The sequence below is a fragment of the Elephas maximus genome, chromosome 22 (assembly GCF_024166365.1).
Source record: "Elephas maximus indicus isolate mEleMax1 chromosome 22, mEleMax1 primary haplotype, whole genome shotgun sequence".
NCBI classification, from domain to species: domain Eukaryota; kingdom Metazoa; phylum Chordata; class Mammalia; order Proboscidea; family Elephantidae; genus Elephas; species Elephas maximus.
Window position 1 is genome coordinate 6,946,644 of NC_064840.1, and position 18,463 is coordinate 6,965,106.

Genomic DNA, 18,463 nt, shown 5'->3' on the forward strand with positions numbered 1-18,463 from the left:
GCCCCAGTAAAGGTACACAAAATAGACATGGCCCCTGTGGTTATGGAGTTTATTCTCTACATCTTCAGCTTTGTTTTTGCCTCTGTAGTAATTTCATATGGGTAAAAACTCTTTGTTAAATTGAGCAATGTGGGTGGAAAAGCACATGTAATAAAGCTGAGTGGGTAGGTCACGTGCCTCATCGGTGTAGGTCGCTTGCAGTCCTGTGCAGCATGTAGACAGTTGGGTTGTGATTGGGAGACCTATATGCCGTGGACCTGAACCAGTAACTGTATGTTAAAATGGTCTGTAAAGTGGAAGTAAATGCGTCTCAGTGCCGAAAGCACAGTTTAATATGATTAGAATCTTAATGTTCACTTGGCAGGTCTTTATTGACCCATTAGGTACCTGTTCCTGGGGTGGTAAGGGTAGAGTAGACACAGAATCCCTACAGGTGCCACCCCACGGGCTTCTTCACAGTAAGTATAAATCTGCTTTCCATGTGGAACATAGTTTGGTTCAGTGTCACCAGACTCTTCTCTGGCTTTTTGCGCAGGTACTACTGAGTGGATTGGTAGTTACAGTATGTGTTTTAAACGATTACAAACAGTTGAAAAATAAGGACACGTAACTGGCATCTAGAACTGTTCTGATTTCTGAAGCAGTGTAGTTCAGGAAGAGCACGGCATTTATGAATCGCAAGCCTCACGTATCCCTCAGAGTGCAATCGTGGAACTTTGCGTGGAGTAGGTGCATGGTAAATGTTGTAAATAGAACATTGTCATCTTTTTTTTTTTTTCTTAGTAGCTGAGTTTCTGTCTGGTTTTTAATCTTTTTTGGGTTATAGACTTTTGAGACGTTGATGAAAACTGGGCCCTTGTACCATACGTTTGCATCTATACGTATATGTAAGAAATATCGTATACGATTTTAGGAGTTCTCTGAGCCCATCATGGACTGGCCAGGTGAAGAATTCTTGCTGCAGACCTTTTCCTGCTGTAGTAGAAATGTTTCAGAGTGAAAGACTTGTACCTTGAATTCTTCTATTTTCTTTTTCAGTTTAAATATGGAAAAATTTCCTCCAAACATAATGGAAGTGTGAAAAAGGGAGTTATTTTTGCTACCTATTCTTCCCTTATTGGGGAGAGTCAGTCTGGCGGTAAATACAAAACCAGGTTAAAACAACTTCTACATTGGTGCGGTGATGACTTCGATGGAGTGGTATCCTTTGCAACAAATGTTTTTATATTTGTTAATGATATAAAAGTTATGTAAGGATAAATACTTGGAAAGCAGAAACCCTGAAATTAAATAAATTCTTGGGGTGAGAGTTTTAATGATTAGAGATTCCAAGGGTGCGGGAAAGTAGATTCTATCTTGTAGGTATTGTTTGAAAACCAAAACATGTTGACATCAAGTCGATTCAACTCATAATGATACTATAGGACAGAGTAGAGCTGCCCCATAGGTTTTCCAAGGCTGTAACGTTTACCAAAGCAGACTGCAGCATGTCTCCCATGAAACAACTGGTGGGTTCCAACTCGTGACCTTTTGGTTTGCAGCTGAGCGCTTAACCTCTGTGCGACCAGAACCCCTTAGTGACCCTATCCCTGTCTTGTAAACCTGTTGCCATCGAGTTGATTCCAACTCATAGCGATCTATAGGACAGAGTAGAGCTGCCCTATAGGGTTTCCAGGGCGTGGCTGGTAGATTCAAACTGCAGACTTTTTGGTTAGCTGTCGAACCCTTAGCCACTACGACAGCAGGGCTCCAGCAACCTTATAGGAGGCCAGTATTTAAGTTCCTGCTTTAAAAAAATGTTCCTAGGTGTGAGAATACTGTCTTGCCCTCTTGAGGATTCATGCTGCTTATTTTCATAGTAAGATACTTCAGAAGGCTAAGGGAAAGAAAACTGCTGACTCAGGATTTCCCAGACTTAGTGCTAACAGATAAACTTGCAGCATAGTTTACTATCTCGTGCAAGGAACACCAATATTTTTATGCCTCCTCTGCACGATTTGGAAACCCTGGTGGCATAGTGGTTAAGAGCTATGGCTGCTAACCAAGAGGTCGGCAGTTTGAATCCACCAGACGCTCCTTGGAAACTCTGTGGGGCAGTTCTACTCTGTCCTATAGGGTCGCTGTGAGTCGGAATCGACTTGACCGCAGCGGATTTGGTTTTTTTTTTTTTTTTTTTTGCACGATTTGCCAAAATTATCTTCTGTGGTGGACAGTTCATGGGGCAGTGGATTGGGCCCTTTCTTCGGTTCCAGCTGAAAATTAAATATCTGGTTAAGATACCTGTCAAATCCAGGGGATACCCTGAGGCAAGAAAAAGGGAAGGTGGGGGAAAGGATGTCAAGAAGAGTGACCCAGAGGACCTCAGTCATAACCTTAAGATTAAAGAAAAAAAAAGAATCTGATGCAAATATGGCAAAATGTTACTATTTGACAAAGCTGGGTGATGGGGTGTGGATGTTATTTGAGCAAGCTGATGCTCAGGGATTTTTTATAAGCAGCACGTCTCCCCCAGATAACCTTGAATGTTCCCCCAAGGCCACCTCTCACAAACCTTGGATGTTTCCAAGGCCTCAGGGAAATAAAAGTTAACTCTTCTTGAAAGATTGGAGACATTTGCTACAAATGTGACATATTCCTTAATTCATTCTTTACAGATAGTGTTTGATGAATGTCATAAAGCAAAAAACTTATGTCCTGTTGGTTCTTCAAAGCCAACTAAGACAGGCTTAGCAGTTTTAGAGCTTCAGAACAAATTGCCAAAAGCCAGAGTTGTTTATGCTAGTGCCACTGGTGAGTTGTTATTCATTTAATAGAGACTTTTGAAGGTTATTTTTCAGCCATAATATGTTTAATTTTGGGATTTTTTAGGTGCTTCTGAGCCACGCAACATGGCCTATATGAACCGCCTTGGAATATGGGGTGAGGGAACTCCATTTAGAGAATTCAGTGATTTTATTCAAGCAGTTGAGCGGAGGTAATGCAGTTTTCAGTATGAACTGTTTATTCTCGACAGCAGTCTAAAAGATGTTACTGTAAATCTCCTTCACTGTATGTTAAAGTCCTATTCTATTTAATGATAGTTACTGTGTATTTTAATTTTATTCAGAGGTGTCGGTGCCATGGAAATAGTTGCTATGGATATGAAGCTTAGAGGGATGTACATTGCTCGACAGCTGAGCTTTACTGGAGTGACCTTCAAAATTGAGGAAGTTCTTCTATCTCAGAGTTATGTAAAAATGTATAACAAAGCAGTTAAGCTGGTGAGAATGTTTTCCTTAATTTCTAATATTTTTAATGTACCTGATCACATCTGTCAGTCAGTTCTGTCCAGTGTGATGTCTGTGAGTCCTCCAGGAGTATATTTTTGCCTTTAAAACAACCAGTCAGTTAACCAGATGATAGGCTGTTCAACCAGTGTCCTTGTTTTGAATGCAGCATTCCAAGTTTTCATTTTCTAAAAGTAGTTAATAAAAAATAGGCCTTGTGTTTAGGCTAATAAGGGAGGAACAGCTTAGAAAAGGAGGGTGAGAATAGTTGCACAACTCGAAGAATGTAAGCATTGTCACTGTTTTGTACCTGTGGAAACTGTTGAATTGGTGCATGTTTTGCTGTGTATATTCTCAACAGCAGAAAAATAAAATCTAGGGCAAAAACTGCAGTAGATTGAGTTCGTTTTTGAAAGGCAACCCTTATTTTCATTGTACGGGACACAAGTTTAACAAAAACTAAAGTAAACACTTGGGGGGAAAATAGCCATTTTTTCAGCTGCATAATTCTTAAAGTCACAATGGCGCTACGTTTCTTTAAAAGGCGAAATTAGTTCATAAGAATTTTGAGACAGTAGATACTCTTAGGCAAGTGTTCAGAAGCCAGTTGTTTAGAGATAATGAAGTCACTGTGAAGATGCTTCACGAAGTTAATGTTAAAGGGTCTCGTACTTCACATTATTTTGGTTGAATTCTTCATTTTGTAGTAACTCCCCCTCGAAGGTTCAGCATCTAAGTGTTGACTTTGTCTCTTCAGTGGGTGCTTGCCAGAGAGCGATTTCAGCAAGCTGCAGACCTGATAGACGCCGAACAGCGAATGAAGAAATCCATGTGGGGCCAGTTCTGGTCTGCGCACCAGAGATTTTTCAAATACTTGTGCATAGCATCCAAAGTTAAAAGGGTTGTGCAACTAGCTCGAGAAGAAATCAAGAATGGAAAAGTAAGTTGTTGGAGAGTGTGTTAACAGTCATTCTTCAGTTATCTTATTTATTCTTTGTGGGCATGGGGGTTTCCTACTTGGACAGCCTGGTCGTCCTAAAGGGTAGTTGTAAAGGTGTTAACATAATAAGGCTTTGAAAAATACATGTTTTATATTGGCGAGGAGTGAGCTTCTTGGCTCAGGTAGACACATCAGACTATGCGGGCAGCTCCTGTCTGGAGGGGAGATGAGAAGGCAGAGGGGGACAGGAGCTGGCTGTACGGTCATGGGGAATACAAGGTTGAGAGAAGAAGTGCACTGTCTCATTAGAGGGAGAGCAACTAGGAGTACATAGCAAGGTGTATATAGATTTTTGTATGAGAGACTTGATTTGTAAACCTTCGCTTAAAGCACAATTAAAAAATACATGTTTTAAGGTGGTACAAGCAAAGCTTGTTTATGGAGACTTTAGATAACAAAACAGTATGAAAACATAAACATCACTGTAATTTGATCATCCATAGGTAAAACCACTGATAACATATGAGAGTATTACACTAAGTTTTTTTTCTTTTTGGTGAATATAAGCTACTTAAAACAGAAGGGTCTGTGAACTGCAGAAGGCTGCAGTCTTTCTTGTTCATCACCGTAATCCTTTTTCCTAGTTCAGTTCTTGATGCGTAGGAAGTCTCAGTATTTGTAGAGCAAATAAATAAGCACATACATGCTTTACAATAATGGGGTCATTCTCGTCTGAAATCTGTTGGCCTTAGTTTTTTTTTTTTTTTTTACACTAAATATTTAGAGCAGTCTCAACAAGAAACCTGAAGCACATTTTGTTTACGACTAATACCCTTTCTTGTTTTCTCCAGTGTGTCGTAATTGGCCTGCAGTCTACGGGAGAAGCTAGGACTTTAGAAGCCTTGGAAGAGGGCGGGGGAGAACTGAATGATTTTGTTTCAACAGCCAAGTAATGTGTTTTGGTTTTCTTTTTCAGATCTTACTTAGATTAATTCAAATGTTTACACTGTCTGGAGGCAAAATTTTTGATGGGCCTAGATGACCTTTAAAAGGGTCCTGATCTTCATTTTTATATTCTTAGTCTTTCCCATGTCCATTTGTTGGAAAGCAGTTGCAGAGAAACCTCACAGTCCTCAGTTAAGCACTTAGACTAATGGAAGGACCTGATTTTGGTTGTTGTGTACACCTTACAAACCTGTGACCGATTGATGTAGTTTCAGCAGATCACACAGCTTTGGGATCTGGTGCCACTTGTGAAATTACCGTTATCCAGAGGAGCAAAAACTGTAGTTTGCCCCAGTCTTGTTGTCGTTGGGCGCCGTCGAGTCGATTTTCAGCTCACTGCGACCCTGTGTGACAGAGCAGAACTGCTCCATAGGGTTTTCTGGGCTGTAACCTTTACAGGAGCAGATCACTAGGTCTTTCTCCCGCGGAGCCTGTGGATGGGTTCAAACTGCCCACCTTTCGTTTACCAGCCGGGCTCCAATCATAAGGCAAAAAATAACATTGAAAAAAATAACCTAAAACATCTCATTGAATACATGTTGAAAAGATTTATTGAGGTAGATAAAACATACTACTGAAATTAGCTTCAATTGTTTCTTTTTACTCTTCAACCTAACTACTAGAAAATGTAAAAAGTATATATGTGGCTTACATCATCTACAGGATAGACTTGGCCTAAAAAAAATTCGTTTTGTAAGATTAAACAGAGTATTTAATGTGACACCCTTAGTTTATTTTTAAGATACGTATTCATGAAGACATTACAGCAAGTTACTCTGCAAACAAGACCACTGACTGTTACTTTCTCTCTCCTACCAACAGAGGAGTGCTGCAGTCACTCATTGAAAAGCACTTCCCTGCTCCAGACAGGAAAAAACTTTATAGTTTGCTAGGAATAGATTTGACAGCTCCAAGTAACAACAGTTCACCAAGAGATAGTCCTTGTAAAGAAAGTAAAATAAAGAAGCGGAAAGGTGGGTAATGTTCTTTAAATAGCTAGTACTAAAATCAGTATAAATTTGAGCATTTTTAAACAGCTATATTTAGAGAATGAACTGCTTTCCTTGAATTGCAAGTGGTTGAGTATTTTTGCTGTGAGTCGTGTAATTTTGAACGCACAAGTAAACCCATATTTAAATTAGGGCTTGAGTGATTGGTGCTAGGCACTGCACTGGGCACTTGCCATACATGATATCATTTAACCCACCAGAGATCTATAGGAAATTAGGGTTTTTTTCCTCCAGTTTTTCCAGATATAGACAGGAAACTATGGCATAGAAAAGAGATGAAGGAACTTGTCATGGTTCACACAGCTAATGGGTAATGAGTGGGAACTAAAATCCATGTCTTTCTGTTGTCATAAACCAATAACAAAACCAAACCCAGTGCCATCGAGTCGATTCTGACTCATAGGGACCGTATAGGACAGAGTAGAACTGCCGCATAGAGTTTCCAAGGAGCGCCTGGCAGGTTCAAACTGCTGACCCTTTGGTTAGCAGCCGTAGCACTTAACCACTGTGCCACCAGGGTTTCCTTCTGTTGTCATAGCTGCCCTTTAACGTATGCAGAATGGGAGGTTATGTTCCTCCAAGAGGCTTCTGTTAGTACATTATTTAACTCAGTTATTTGGAAGACATTGTTTATCCGTGTCTATTAAGACAATTTATAAAATGCAGACCTGGGTTTGTATTAAGATGCTTACTGAGCTGATGTGCAGAAGTTAACTTTCCTTAGATTGTCTTTCTCTGAAACGATGGTAAGTATTAGATTGTCAAGATTAATTGTACTGCTATGTATGAAGTTCTAAACATGGTGCCTGACACTTCAATCTCATTCTATCCATTCTAAGACATATGTTTTCACATACCTAAAATGGGTTGACCTTCATGGTTTAATTGCTAGTGTTTTTTATTTTAGTGGTACAAAAAGTTAATGTAGGATCAATGGCATCTTAGAATGGCCAAGTAGTTGTTTCCCTTTCCTGACATATATTCTCACTTTCTAATTAATACATGAAAATTTTTTTGCTTTTCTTGGTTTTGATTGGTTCCTTCCATGTATCATTTGTGAATATTAAATAAGATAATTCGAATCAGCACCTTGTTTGGTCTTTAAAAAGAAGGCTTTATGAAGTGATTTTTCAAAGTATTCCATGTCTGTATCGTTGGTTGCTGTCAAGTCGGTTCTGACTCAAAACGACTGTAAAGGACAGTAAAGCTGCCCCTAGGGCTTCCCAGGCTGTAATCATTCTGTGTATAAATATGTAGTTATTAGACCTCTTCTCACAGCCTGATACATAGTTATTGAATTATTAGTATACCAGAGATTCTGTTGCAACTCCTCTTCTCTTTTTATTTATTTTAAGGCTTGTGCACTTGAAGTTAGTCTTGTGTGTTTGTACTTACGTATCTAATCTCTTAGGAATGATTGAACATAACCTGATTTCTTATGGGTGTCCAAAAGGTCAGCCCTTATTCATGCCTATACAGTTACATAAATGCTTTTCTTCTGCACTTGCCATTGGAATTAACCGGAGACTTCAATGTGATGTCTTGGATCTTTAGAAACTGTGTTTGGGCTGACTCTCTTGTTTGGGTCACGGTGGCAGGTGAAGAAATAACTCGAGAAGCCAAGAAAGCACGAAAAGTCGGTGGCCTTACAGGCAGCAGCTCTGATGATAGCGGCAGTGACTCTGACGCCTCCGATAATGAAGAAAGTGACTACGAGAGCTCTAAGAACATGAGTTCCGGAGAGGACGACGATTTCAACCCATTTAGAGAAGAGTCTAGTGAGGACGATGAAGATGGTGAGTTCATCTGTGTATTGGGTATAAATTAAAGGATAGTCGTATTTTAGTGTATTTGAAAGTGGGACATTGTAGTAAGAAATTTTTTTTCGGTGCAGTACAAATGAACACAGAGATTCTTTGCTTGTCGGCGAGCTCCAAACTTGTCTGTCTTCTGGAGGTTTGACTCGTGTATGTGAGGTGGTGGCCTCAGTCTGGTGCAGTTACTTGTAACTTCCAATCACGGACATGGTGCCCTGACCTGCAGATGGGCGGGACCACCGTAGTTGGTGATGACCGACAAGTTATCAATAACCGTTACAAAAAAAGTCAAGGATTGTTTCCCTCGAAGATTCTATACTTGTTTTAACAAGTGGTTTGTTTGACACGTCTCGCTTTCACTTTCAGATCCCTGGTTAATCAGAAAAGACCACAAGAAAAGCAAAGATAAAAAAAAGAAGAAAAGCATAGATCCCGATTCTATTCAAAGTGCCTTATTAGCATCAGGTCTTGGATCAAAACGACCTAGTTTTTCGTCTGCGCCGGTTATTTCACCTGCTCCCAGCAGCGCACCAGGTATTGATTGGAAGCTTTTTTGTCTGTGAAATGTACTTTTGAACAAAACAAAGGCTTGAACTTTGTACTGACTTAGCAAATGTACTTCATCTAGCTAACAGCAGCGCCAACAGTAACAGTAGCCTTATAACCAGTCAGGACGCCGTGGAAAGGGCCCAGCAGATGAAAAAAGACCTACTTGATAAACTAGAGAAATTAGCTGAAGACCTCCCTCCTAACACCCTGGATGAACTTATCGATGAGCTGGGTGGCCCTGAGAACGTTGCTGAGGTAAATATGGCTTGAGTCAGGGCTCTGTCTGTCCTTAGTAACATTTTCATTGTCACTTTTTAGCCCTGTAGGATGAGTGGTATTTTGGGTGTCATCATATGTTCATTTATTCTAATTTCCACTCTTAGATCTAGACCCTTGTTTTTCTGTAGTTCTCGTATCGTGTGCTGTGAAGTCAATTCAGAATCATAGCGATTCCATGTGACAGTAGAACTGCCCATAGGGTTTCCTAGGGTGTAATCTTTATGGTAGCAGGTTGCTGGGTCTTGTCTTCCACGGAGCAGCTGGTGTGTTTGGACTGCCAGCCTTTCAGTTAGCAGTCAAGCACTTAAGTACTGTACCACCAGGGCTCCTTGGTTGTTCTCCTAAAAAAAAAGTTCTCCTAGAGCCGGTGAATTCCTGTCCCTCTTTTCCCTTATCCCTTCCCTATCCGAGTGTTGACCCTGAGCCCCTGGTATCCATTACCGCTAACTCTCGTGCAGTATTTGTGATCGTTGGTCCACTCTCTGCTTTGTCCACTGGGATTTGGACTTTTCAGAGTCGGGGACTGTATTGTAGTAGTTTGTATCCCACGATGCCTGGAGCAGCCCAGGCTCCTCAGTAAATACTCGCTTCGTCAGCCCATTCCGTCTCCCACCACGTTTCTTCAATGAAGTTGTCTGTGGGGTTTGTGCACCGTGGTCCGACACTCTGTACGTGACGCTGTTTGGCTTCGCAGATGACTGGCCGCAAGGGGCGGGTCGTAAGTAACGATGATGGAAGCATATCTTACGAGTCAAGGTCTGAGCTCGACGTGCCTGTGGAAATACTGAACATTACAGAAAAACAGAGGTTTATGGACGGAGATAAGGTGCGTTGTTGGGGGGGCTCTCAGGGACGATAACCTGTAGGTTTAGATTAAGCTTTAGAAGATTTTTTTTTTTTAACGTAAGTCATATCTGGTGAACGTTGTTATTCAACATTTTTTTAGTAGTTTCACATGATCATGGAACATTTTATACATTTCTTATTATAAATTGGATTTAATACCGTTCTGTACTGTGCACAGAATTATATTTGGCTCTTGTTGGCTTTGGAGGCTTTTAAAATCTTTTAATCAGAATACAGTGAAGCCTGTGAGAGCCAGAACTCGACAGGACTAATTTGTTTTTCCAGATGTAGCATTTTTTCTGCCTTTCACAAGGGTGCAGTCCCACCACTTTTCTGTCACTCTCTGTTAGTGGAAAATATGTGAGTTTTCTTTGTCTGACAGGTTTCTGCCTTACAAGGTTCCAGCTTTTGTAGGTTTTACTGTAGAAACATACCGTTCTCTCAGGTTATTTTGGTGGCATGACATCTAAGAGTACACTCTCTAGTCTTAATTCTGAGCCTGGAACACCGTGTGAGAGCACCTAGGTGATTAGTATCCTTAGGTTTCGCTGTGCCATGTTACCATCAGGAGCTTTACTGTAGAGTTCTTGTAGGTTGGACTTCCATATCTGACACCTGTACAACTTTGGTTGCCTCCAGAGGCTTCTTCTGTAGACTGTTAGTTGTTACATAAACTTTGTCAGACGTAAAGGTTCTCAAAACCGGTTCTTCCTCCATCTAGTTGAAATTACTATTAGCGTTTATTGAGGAGATTGTTAAAAAAATAGGTAACAGCACCTCCGCTATCTCACTCCTTATCTGAAAGAGGAAGAATAAATCTTATTTTTACCCACATTTTGCTTCATAGCTCAGCGGATTTTTCTGCCATCAAAACTTGAGAATAGATGATAATTGTCATTATCAAAGTCGGCTTTTAAAAATACATTAAAATGCTACCTAATGTTAAATAGTTTAAAGATTGTAGATAAGAGGGTGTTAGTTATTTTTGTAATTGTTTCATGAATTTAGGTGTATATGCATTAGGAATAGGTAGAATTACTTTTGCCGGGTGAGAGAAAACCCAAAATCATTGGCTTAAACACAAAGAAGTTTATTTTTCTCATGTGCAGGTTTTGGTAGGTAGTCCAGGGCTAGTATGACTCTTTGGATACCCAGGTCTCTCCAGTCTTAACTCCTGTAATGTGTGGACTCCCCATTTCCAGTTTACCTCGATGCTGTAAGATGGCTGCACTACCTCTACATTTCAGCCAGCGGGGAGGAAGAAGGCATGCCCCCAACTTCTCAGGACATTTCCTGGAGATGGCACATATCACTCCCTACCCACTGGCTGGTTCACACATGCCCACGCTTAGCTGCAAGGGGGACTGGGAAATAAAATCTTGACCTGGGCAGCCATGTACCCAGATCAAACTGAGGCGGTGGTATTTAGGAAGAAGAGGCTTCATTTAAGGTACTGCCCTGCTTATCCATGTGCAGACGTGATTTTTTTCTTGCATTTGATACAGAATATTGCTATCATCTCTGAAGCTGCCAGCTCAGGTATTTCATTACAAGCAGATCGGAGAGCTAAAAATCAAAGGCGAAGAGTTCATATGACTTTGGAATTACCCTGGAGTGCTGATAGAGCAATTCAGCAATTCGGTAAGATCCTACAGGGTTTCTTCTAAATAGGTAACGGGGAATCAATCGGGAAGATGTGTGCGCGTCAGAAACTGTAGTTTATGTTAAACACGTCTTGTAGTATTACGCATCCCTTATAACGTTTAATCATCATGAACTCACTTTAAAAGAGGTGAAAGAAGATCTGCTGTGGAATTGCACGGGGTCCCTGGCATTGGATCCAAATGCAGGGCTCCTTGGGAACACACTGGATCCCCATCAGAGCAGCTGTCATTTCTGTGTCCTGTTCAATGCCCCCCCCCGCCCCCGCTCCACCGTGGTTTCACTGAGGGCACATCCCTTCCAGCTCCCTGTCCCTGTGATCCAAAGCAATTAAAAAAAAAAACCCACTGGGGCAGAATACAGAGTAGCTGTGCGTCAGGACCGCTGGTTAGCCGGAGCTGGTGGTGTGGTGACAGCACTTCTGCCACTGCCAGGTTCACGGCAGCATCTGTTCCCTCTCGAGGAGCGTTGTTGTGATGTGAATGTTATTTACGTCAGCCGTTTTCGTCTTGTACCTTTTGGGAGTTATGATACATAAGCTCCTGTGTTTTTCCTCCTCTTTAAGGCTTCCTGCCTACAAGCTTAGTGTTAAATGCTAGGCTAGAAGTGGACCTCAGGATGCCTGGTCTTTATCTAATGAGCACAATCGGTGATTTTTAAAAAATGTTGTTACAGGACGAACTCATAGATCAAACCAAGTTACTGCTCCCGAATATGTCTTTCTGATTTCTGAATTGGCAGGAGAACAAAGATTTGCATCAATTGTTGCTAAAAGGCTTGAGAGTTTGGTAAGTTTTTGAGTTGTGTAGGTTAACAAATGGTCTGTGTTGCCAGACTTCTGGTGAAGAGGTCAGGTTGGCTTTGACTGGGAATTTTGTTTTGATAGGGGGCGCTTACGCATGGTGACAGAAGAGCAACAGAATCTAGAGATTTGAGCAGGTTCAACTTCGATAATAAGGTATGTTTCAGTTTTCAGGGTCTTGAAAACTTGGGGAAGCGTGTGGAGTCTATGGTGATCCACGCTGTGTTTGGAGTAAAGCTTTATTCTTCATATGAAAAAACAAGGAAAAGTAGTTACTGACTGTTTTAAACTTAAAACCGCCTCCCATTATAGTTTAAAATCATGGCTTTTTTTAAGTGCCGGGACTCGACGTATCAGTTAGGGAGGAGCCTTTGGTGGCCAACTGGGCAATGGAGTCAGATTTTTATTCCCATTGTAAATTAGAAATAAAATAAGTACCTGTGAATGAATGAATCAAGGTGAGTTCCCAGAATTAAAGGAAGTTATTTACTCACTCAGTGTCTGCTGTGTGCAAAGGCATGCAGCTAGCTAAATTAAATATGTATAAGGAAAATTGAAGCCCGCTGTTTTTGAATCTTTGGTACAAAAATCGTTTTTGTAGCATTCACCTGGTCATGTTATTGAAGAGTATCCAAATGCTGAAACTAGTTCAAAAAAAAATTTTTTTTTTAATTGCAGTATGGAAGAAACGCTTTAGAAATTGTCATGAAATCAATTGTAAACCTAGATTCTCCTATGGTATCGCCGCCTCCAGAGTACCCTGGGGAATTCTTTAAAGGTAACTTCTAAAGTTTTCACAGCAAAGGGAAATGATTACCGAGAAGCATGCCCTAAGACCTGTCCTGACAAGCACTGTTCCTTGCTTTTAATCATTTCTTTCTGTTGTTATTAGAACATAATACGGCAGAACATACATCAGTTCAGCAGTTTCTGCATGTACAATTCGGTGACACTGATTACATTCTTTGAGCTGTGCAACCATTCTCACCCTTCTTCTCTGAGTTGCTCCCTCATCATCATAAACACACTGCCCTCTAAGCTTCCTATCTAATCTCTTGAGTTGCTCCTGTGAGTTTCATCCCGTATAGTTATTAAAAGAGTGCAGTGCTGAAGGGAGACATTCTTTACTAGTTAAACTAAACTGTTTAGTTTTAAGGAGACTTCAGGGGATTTTTTTTGTTTTGTTTTTGTTTAAGGTTTAAAGATTATCTCAGGGTAATAGTTTTCAGGGTATGTGCGGCTGTTCTTTAGTTTTTAGTTTGCACATAAATTGTATAAAATTCAGAAAGTAAAGGTTATTAGAACACATACGTTTAGTTTTTATGTGAAATAGTAGACTTATATATAAAACAGATTTCACTCAAATGAAGTGCTGCTTTTGCTTTTGCTCTTGTTACACTTATCTAATACAAGTCTTAATGGAGGGAAGTGGTTTTGTTACGTTAAATAAAGTCACTTTGCCAAATAGCTTTACTTTTTTTTTTTTTTTTTAAATGTGGAAGAGGTAAATAATTTGTGGGGTGGTTAGCTGAGAGAAGTAGCTGAAACAGGATGGGCCAGATAGTAACACTTGTTACAGCTGGTGAGATGGGTACAAGTGGTTCTTTAAAGTCTGTTTTTGTGTTTGTGGAAGTGTTTATGGTTTAAAAAAAAAAATTATAGGTAACATGAGGAAAAATTCTTAGACCCCCTATTGAAAATCTGTAGAATAGATTATACTTATAAGTCTGGATAATTTCTTTACAGTGTTAAAAACAAAGTCGCCAATTTAATCAGCTAGTATTCTGCTACATGCTCAAAATTGTTTTCAATTCTGTGGGTAACAAAAGTCTCCACTGCCAAGGATTGCTGTGGGAAAGATGAGAAATAGCAAAGCATAGTGTGAACTTTGGGAACTCTTAAGATTTTGGGGTGCTTAAAGGCCTTTGGGAGCTGTGGGTTCCATTTAATTCAGCTAATAGAATCTATGGAGGTACAGACTGTGATGCTGCGATTTTTATTAGTATACTTTCTTACAGATGTTCGACAAGGACTGATAGGTGTCGGCCTGATCAACGTAGAAGATCGCTCAGGAATTCTCACTCTTGATAAAGGTAATACTGTGGAATTTGTATTATACCCATGACCGTTGCTATATGATTCAAGCTCATTTTGATTTTTTATGCTTTTCGTAACTTGCAGGGGAATCTTCAAGTATTTTTTTTTAAACAGACTTTATTTTTTATGGAAACATTGTTCAGAAAACATAGATTCCTCATAAAACCCCTCCCCTGCACACAGTTTCTCCATTTAGCGTCTTGCATTCGTATGGTACATTTGCTACAACTGATGAACTAAAATCCAGTTTACATTAGGGTTCACTCTGTGTGTTCTGTAGTCCTCAGGGTTTTGACAAGTGCTTAATGTCATGCGTCCACCATTACACGATCTTGCGGGACAATTTTCACTGCCTAAAAAACGCCATGTGCTCTACTCATTCATCCCTCACCTTCCCGCCGAACCCCTGACAACCACCGATCTTTTCGCTCTCCCTAGTTTTTCATCTTTGAGGATATTATGTAGTTGGAATCATATAGTATGTAGCTTTTTCAGGCTGGTTTCTTTGCCTAGGCACTCTGCACTTAAGATTTCTCCCTGTCTTTTCATGGCTTGATAGCTCATTTTTTTCTGTCGCTGAAGAATATTCCATTGTGTGGATGTAACAGGTTTACCATTCACTTACTGAAGGACGTCTTGGTTGCGTCTAACTTCTGGCAGTTATGAACAGGTTTTTGTATGGTCATAAATCTTCATCTGGGTAAATGAGTTGTGGTGAAATACATATAACAGAACTTGTTGTTTTAATCATTTCTGATGTTCGTTTCAGTGACATTAATTACAGTCACACTGTTCGTCATTATCACTGTAATTTGTTTCCAAAACTTTCATCACTTCAAACAGAAGCCCTGTACCCGTTAAACAATAATTTAGTTTCCTCTCTTGCCCCCCTGCCCGGCAACTAACAATTCACTTTATATGAATTTGCCTTTTCTAGAGAGTTCATGTAAGTGGAATCGTACAGTATTTGTCTTTTTGTATTTTAATAATTTTATCTGGCATAATGTTTTCAAGGTTCAGCATGTATTAGAATTTCATTTCTCTTCAGGGCCGAATAATACTTCATCGTATGACTATATCACATTTTCTTTATTCATTTATCTTTCGGTAAGTGAAGTCGGAGATGCAGAAATTCAGCAGACATCTTTTGAGCATGTACCATATGGGTAGAATATAGCCCAGTCCTGGGGGCAGTGCAAGAGTTGTCAGGGAGGAATTTAGAGGAGAAAGTGGGACTTGAGCTAGGCCTAGATGAATAAGGCATTTTAATTACCATTCATACATATTAAATCTTTCATATAATCTTATCATTGCAGATTATAACAACATAGGAAAATTCTTAAATAGAATTTTGGGCATGGAGGTGCATCAGCAGAACGCCTTGTTTCAGTATTTCGCCGATACACTTACAGCAGTTGTTCAAAACGCCAAAAAGAATGGAAGATACGATATGGGAATCTTAGGTTAGTGGAGGAACTTTAAAAATGTTATCTATGTTCCTAATAAAAATGATTTTTTTTACATTCCCGTCTTGCTTTTTCTTGTTGAAGATCTTGGTTCTGGAGATGAAAAGGTGAGGAAAAGTGACGTTAAGAAGTTTCTGACTCCAGGGTATTCAACGTCTGGCCATGTAGAGTTATACACGGTAAGTTAGGAAAACTTGTCTCCCATCAGCTGTGATGTCTTTCTGTGAGATGCACTCAACTCACTTTATTTCTTCTACAGATTAGTGTAGAAAGGGGGATGTCCTGGGAGGAAGCCACCAAGATTTGGGCTGAGCTGACAGGACCGGATGATGGCTTTTACTTGTCATTGCAGGTACTACTTGTTTTCTTTAAATGTCATCTGCTTAGATATGTAATGCTTTTTCATGTCCCGCATAGGAATTAACTTTTTTATTTTGTGCCAATTTTCCAACTGTATGTCATTTGCTCTGCTTTGATTGTCTACCGATAATTGTGGGTTTGTGTGTTCATATAAATTTTTATTTAGCATGTTGTGGGAGGTTCTTAGATGCATGCAATTTAGAATTGTTACATACTGAAACCAAACCAGTTGACATTGAGTCAGATCCGACTTACAGCAACCCTTCGAGACAGAGTAGAACTGCCCCATGGTGTTTCCAAGGAGCACCTGGTGGATTCGAACTGCCGACCTTTTGGTTAGCAGCCAAGCAGTTAAACCACTTTGCCGCCAGGGCTCCTAATTGTTATATACACTTCCTAAATGGACATATACATAATTTTTTTTATAATGCATTGATCTCATTTAGTCTTAAAATCTCACTTGTCGGTTATTGGTATAGCTATACTAGTTTAGTTAGCTCGTGGACAGAGCTCAGGAGGGGAAGGAGTATGTGTGGGTTTTTGGTTGATCTGCACAGGGTGATGGCTATTGTTTTTAATTTGAAATTATCGCCAGCATTTAAGCACTGGTAGGTTTTTGTGATGTGTTTTCCTTTATGTTGTTGCTGAGAATATACACAGCAAAACATACACCAGTTCATCAGTTTCTACACGTACCATTCAGTGATGTTGGTTGGATTCTTCGAGTTGTGCAACCACTCTCACCCTCTGGCACTGGTGGACTTTGATGAAAGTCCTCATTCTGAGCTTCCCTTGAGTAGCAGAATGTGGCAACACTGGTCTTCTGTTCCTGCGGGTGACGTGGGCTGGATGTGAGGAGTGGTGGTCGGGCAGGGTACCACTCCATGTAAGATGTAGATGTTTGCCTTTGCATCGCCATAACTTGACACAGATGTGGCTTGGGCATGTGTTTAATGTCAGGATAGCCGTCAGAATCACTTTATCTCCACTGTAATGTGAAGGTTTATTTTAAAATTAGTCAACCAGACACTCTCAGGACAGATGACACTTGTTACATGCCTTAAACTCCATGTTCCTTAGCAAAAGTGTAATAAGCTCAGTGAATGTTTCATATCGACTGAGAAAGATATAAAATATAGTCTTTGCGTTAACTGTTCGATGACTTGCACGGTAATTTTGTGAACAGTGTCAAATCATTTGAAACAAGTAATAGACAAAGGATCTTTAATGTCCATGAAGGGAAAAGTAAAATACTTTTTTTTTTTTTAAATCATCGTAGATATTAACTCAAAAAAGTTAGTGGCTCAGTGAACAATGGTTTATTGTGTGAAGGAGCTGGGAAAATACCTTTGCTTTGAAGCTTTTCATTCAGTTTTGCTCCAGAGATGGTTGCTTTGAAGCTGTTCACCATCCTTTAGGGGAGAAACTAATTTTCTAATCTTGTTCTTCCTCGAGGGTCTTTTTACAGCTCCTTTTCTCTTAGGGTTTCTGTCATAGGTCCAATTTTTTTTTAATTAACATATATTTAAGTTCCTTCATTGCCCTGATGAATTCCTTCCATCCATGTCTGCATGCTTATCTCTGTGTGTTTTGTTCATCCGGGCATTCTGCTGCCGTGACTTTACTGCTTGTGGAGCACTCTGTCCTGTGGTGCTTCACTTCACCCTGAAGGCAGTCCTGGGAAATGAGCACAGGTAGCACTGAGGGGCTCGCGGGTGCAGAGCACTCTGTCCTGTGGTGCTTCACGTCACCCTGAAGGCAAGAAAACCCGTTGCGGTTGAGTCAATTCCAACTCATAGCGACCGTATAGGGCGGAGTAGAACTGCCCCATAGAGTTCCAGGGAGCGCCTGGCAGATTCAAACTGCTGACTTTTTGGTTAGGAGCCATAGCACGTAATCACTACGCACCCTGAAGGCAGTCCTGGGAAGTGAGCACAGGTAGCGCTGAGGGGCTCGTGGGTTCAGAGCACTCTGGGCGGTCAGGTCAGGATGAGGCAGCATTTCCCCTAAAGTTCATCATGGGTACTTTAGAACATAGAGCAAAGATGGAAGGACTTTCCTGTGAATACCTTTAGGCGCACTACTTAGATTCTCCTGTTCACATTTTATTCCACTTGCAAAACACGTAGATACGGCCGCTTGGGTTGGGATTCCAGGTACAGGGAGCAGCACAAGCTAAATGGTCTCACCTGGCTATCTCTGCTTTAAAGCGTAGTCAGTCATTTTCTCTAAAGCATCTTGGTCTTCCACCTGTCTTGGCCTACCGCAGAATTAAGGTCAGGTTGTCTTCTCTGTGGTGGTGTGGCCTTGTTAAACTCACTACGCCAGTGTTTGTCACCCTTGCCTACAGCTACATGTTCATGA

The 18,463-nt window shown here is 40.5% G+C and overlaps 1 protein-coding gene across 4 annotated transcripts in view; it reads left to right on the plus strand.

Moving 5' to 3' along the window:
- Positions 1 to 18,463, plus strand: part of SBNO1 (strawberry notch homolog 1) — a 50,169-nt gene that overhangs the window by 21,194 nt on the left and 10,512 nt on the right. For all 4 annotated transcript variants that reach the window (XM_049865652.1, XM_049865653.1, XM_049865654.1 and 1 more), the window contains 19 exons: positions 1,039 to 1,200; positions 2,655 to 2,790; positions 2,869 to 2,974; positions 3,107 to 3,260; positions 4,024 to 4,206; positions 5,058 to 5,155; positions 6,034 to 6,185; positions 7,820 to 8,017; positions 8,405 to 8,572; positions 8,667 to 8,842; positions 9,561 to 9,692; positions 11,218 to 11,353; positions 12,050 to 12,162; positions 12,261 to 12,332; positions 12,855 to 12,954; positions 14,195 to 14,269; positions 15,590 to 15,736; positions 15,824 to 15,918; positions 15,999 to 16,091. In XM_049865652.1, coding sequence (XP_049721609.1) covers positions 1,039 to 1,200; positions 2,655 to 2,790; positions 2,869 to 2,974; positions 3,107 to 3,260; positions 4,024 to 4,206; positions 5,058 to 5,155; positions 6,034 to 6,185; positions 7,820 to 8,017; positions 8,405 to 8,572; positions 8,667 to 8,842; positions 9,561 to 9,692; positions 11,218 to 11,353; positions 12,050 to 12,162; positions 12,261 to 12,332; positions 12,855 to 12,954; positions 14,195 to 14,269; positions 15,590 to 15,736; positions 15,824 to 15,918; positions 15,999 to 16,091 — 2,496 coding nt within the window. The remainder of the gene's footprint in view (positions 1 to 1,038; positions 1,201 to 2,654; positions 2,791 to 2,868; positions 2,975 to 3,106; positions 3,261 to 4,023; positions 4,207 to 5,057; positions 5,156 to 6,033; positions 6,186 to 7,819; positions 8,018 to 8,404; positions 8,573 to 8,666; positions 8,843 to 9,560; positions 9,693 to 11,217; positions 11,354 to 12,049; positions 12,163 to 12,260; positions 12,333 to 12,854; positions 12,955 to 14,194; positions 14,270 to 15,589; positions 15,737 to 15,823; positions 15,919 to 15,998; positions 16,092 to 18,463) is intronic.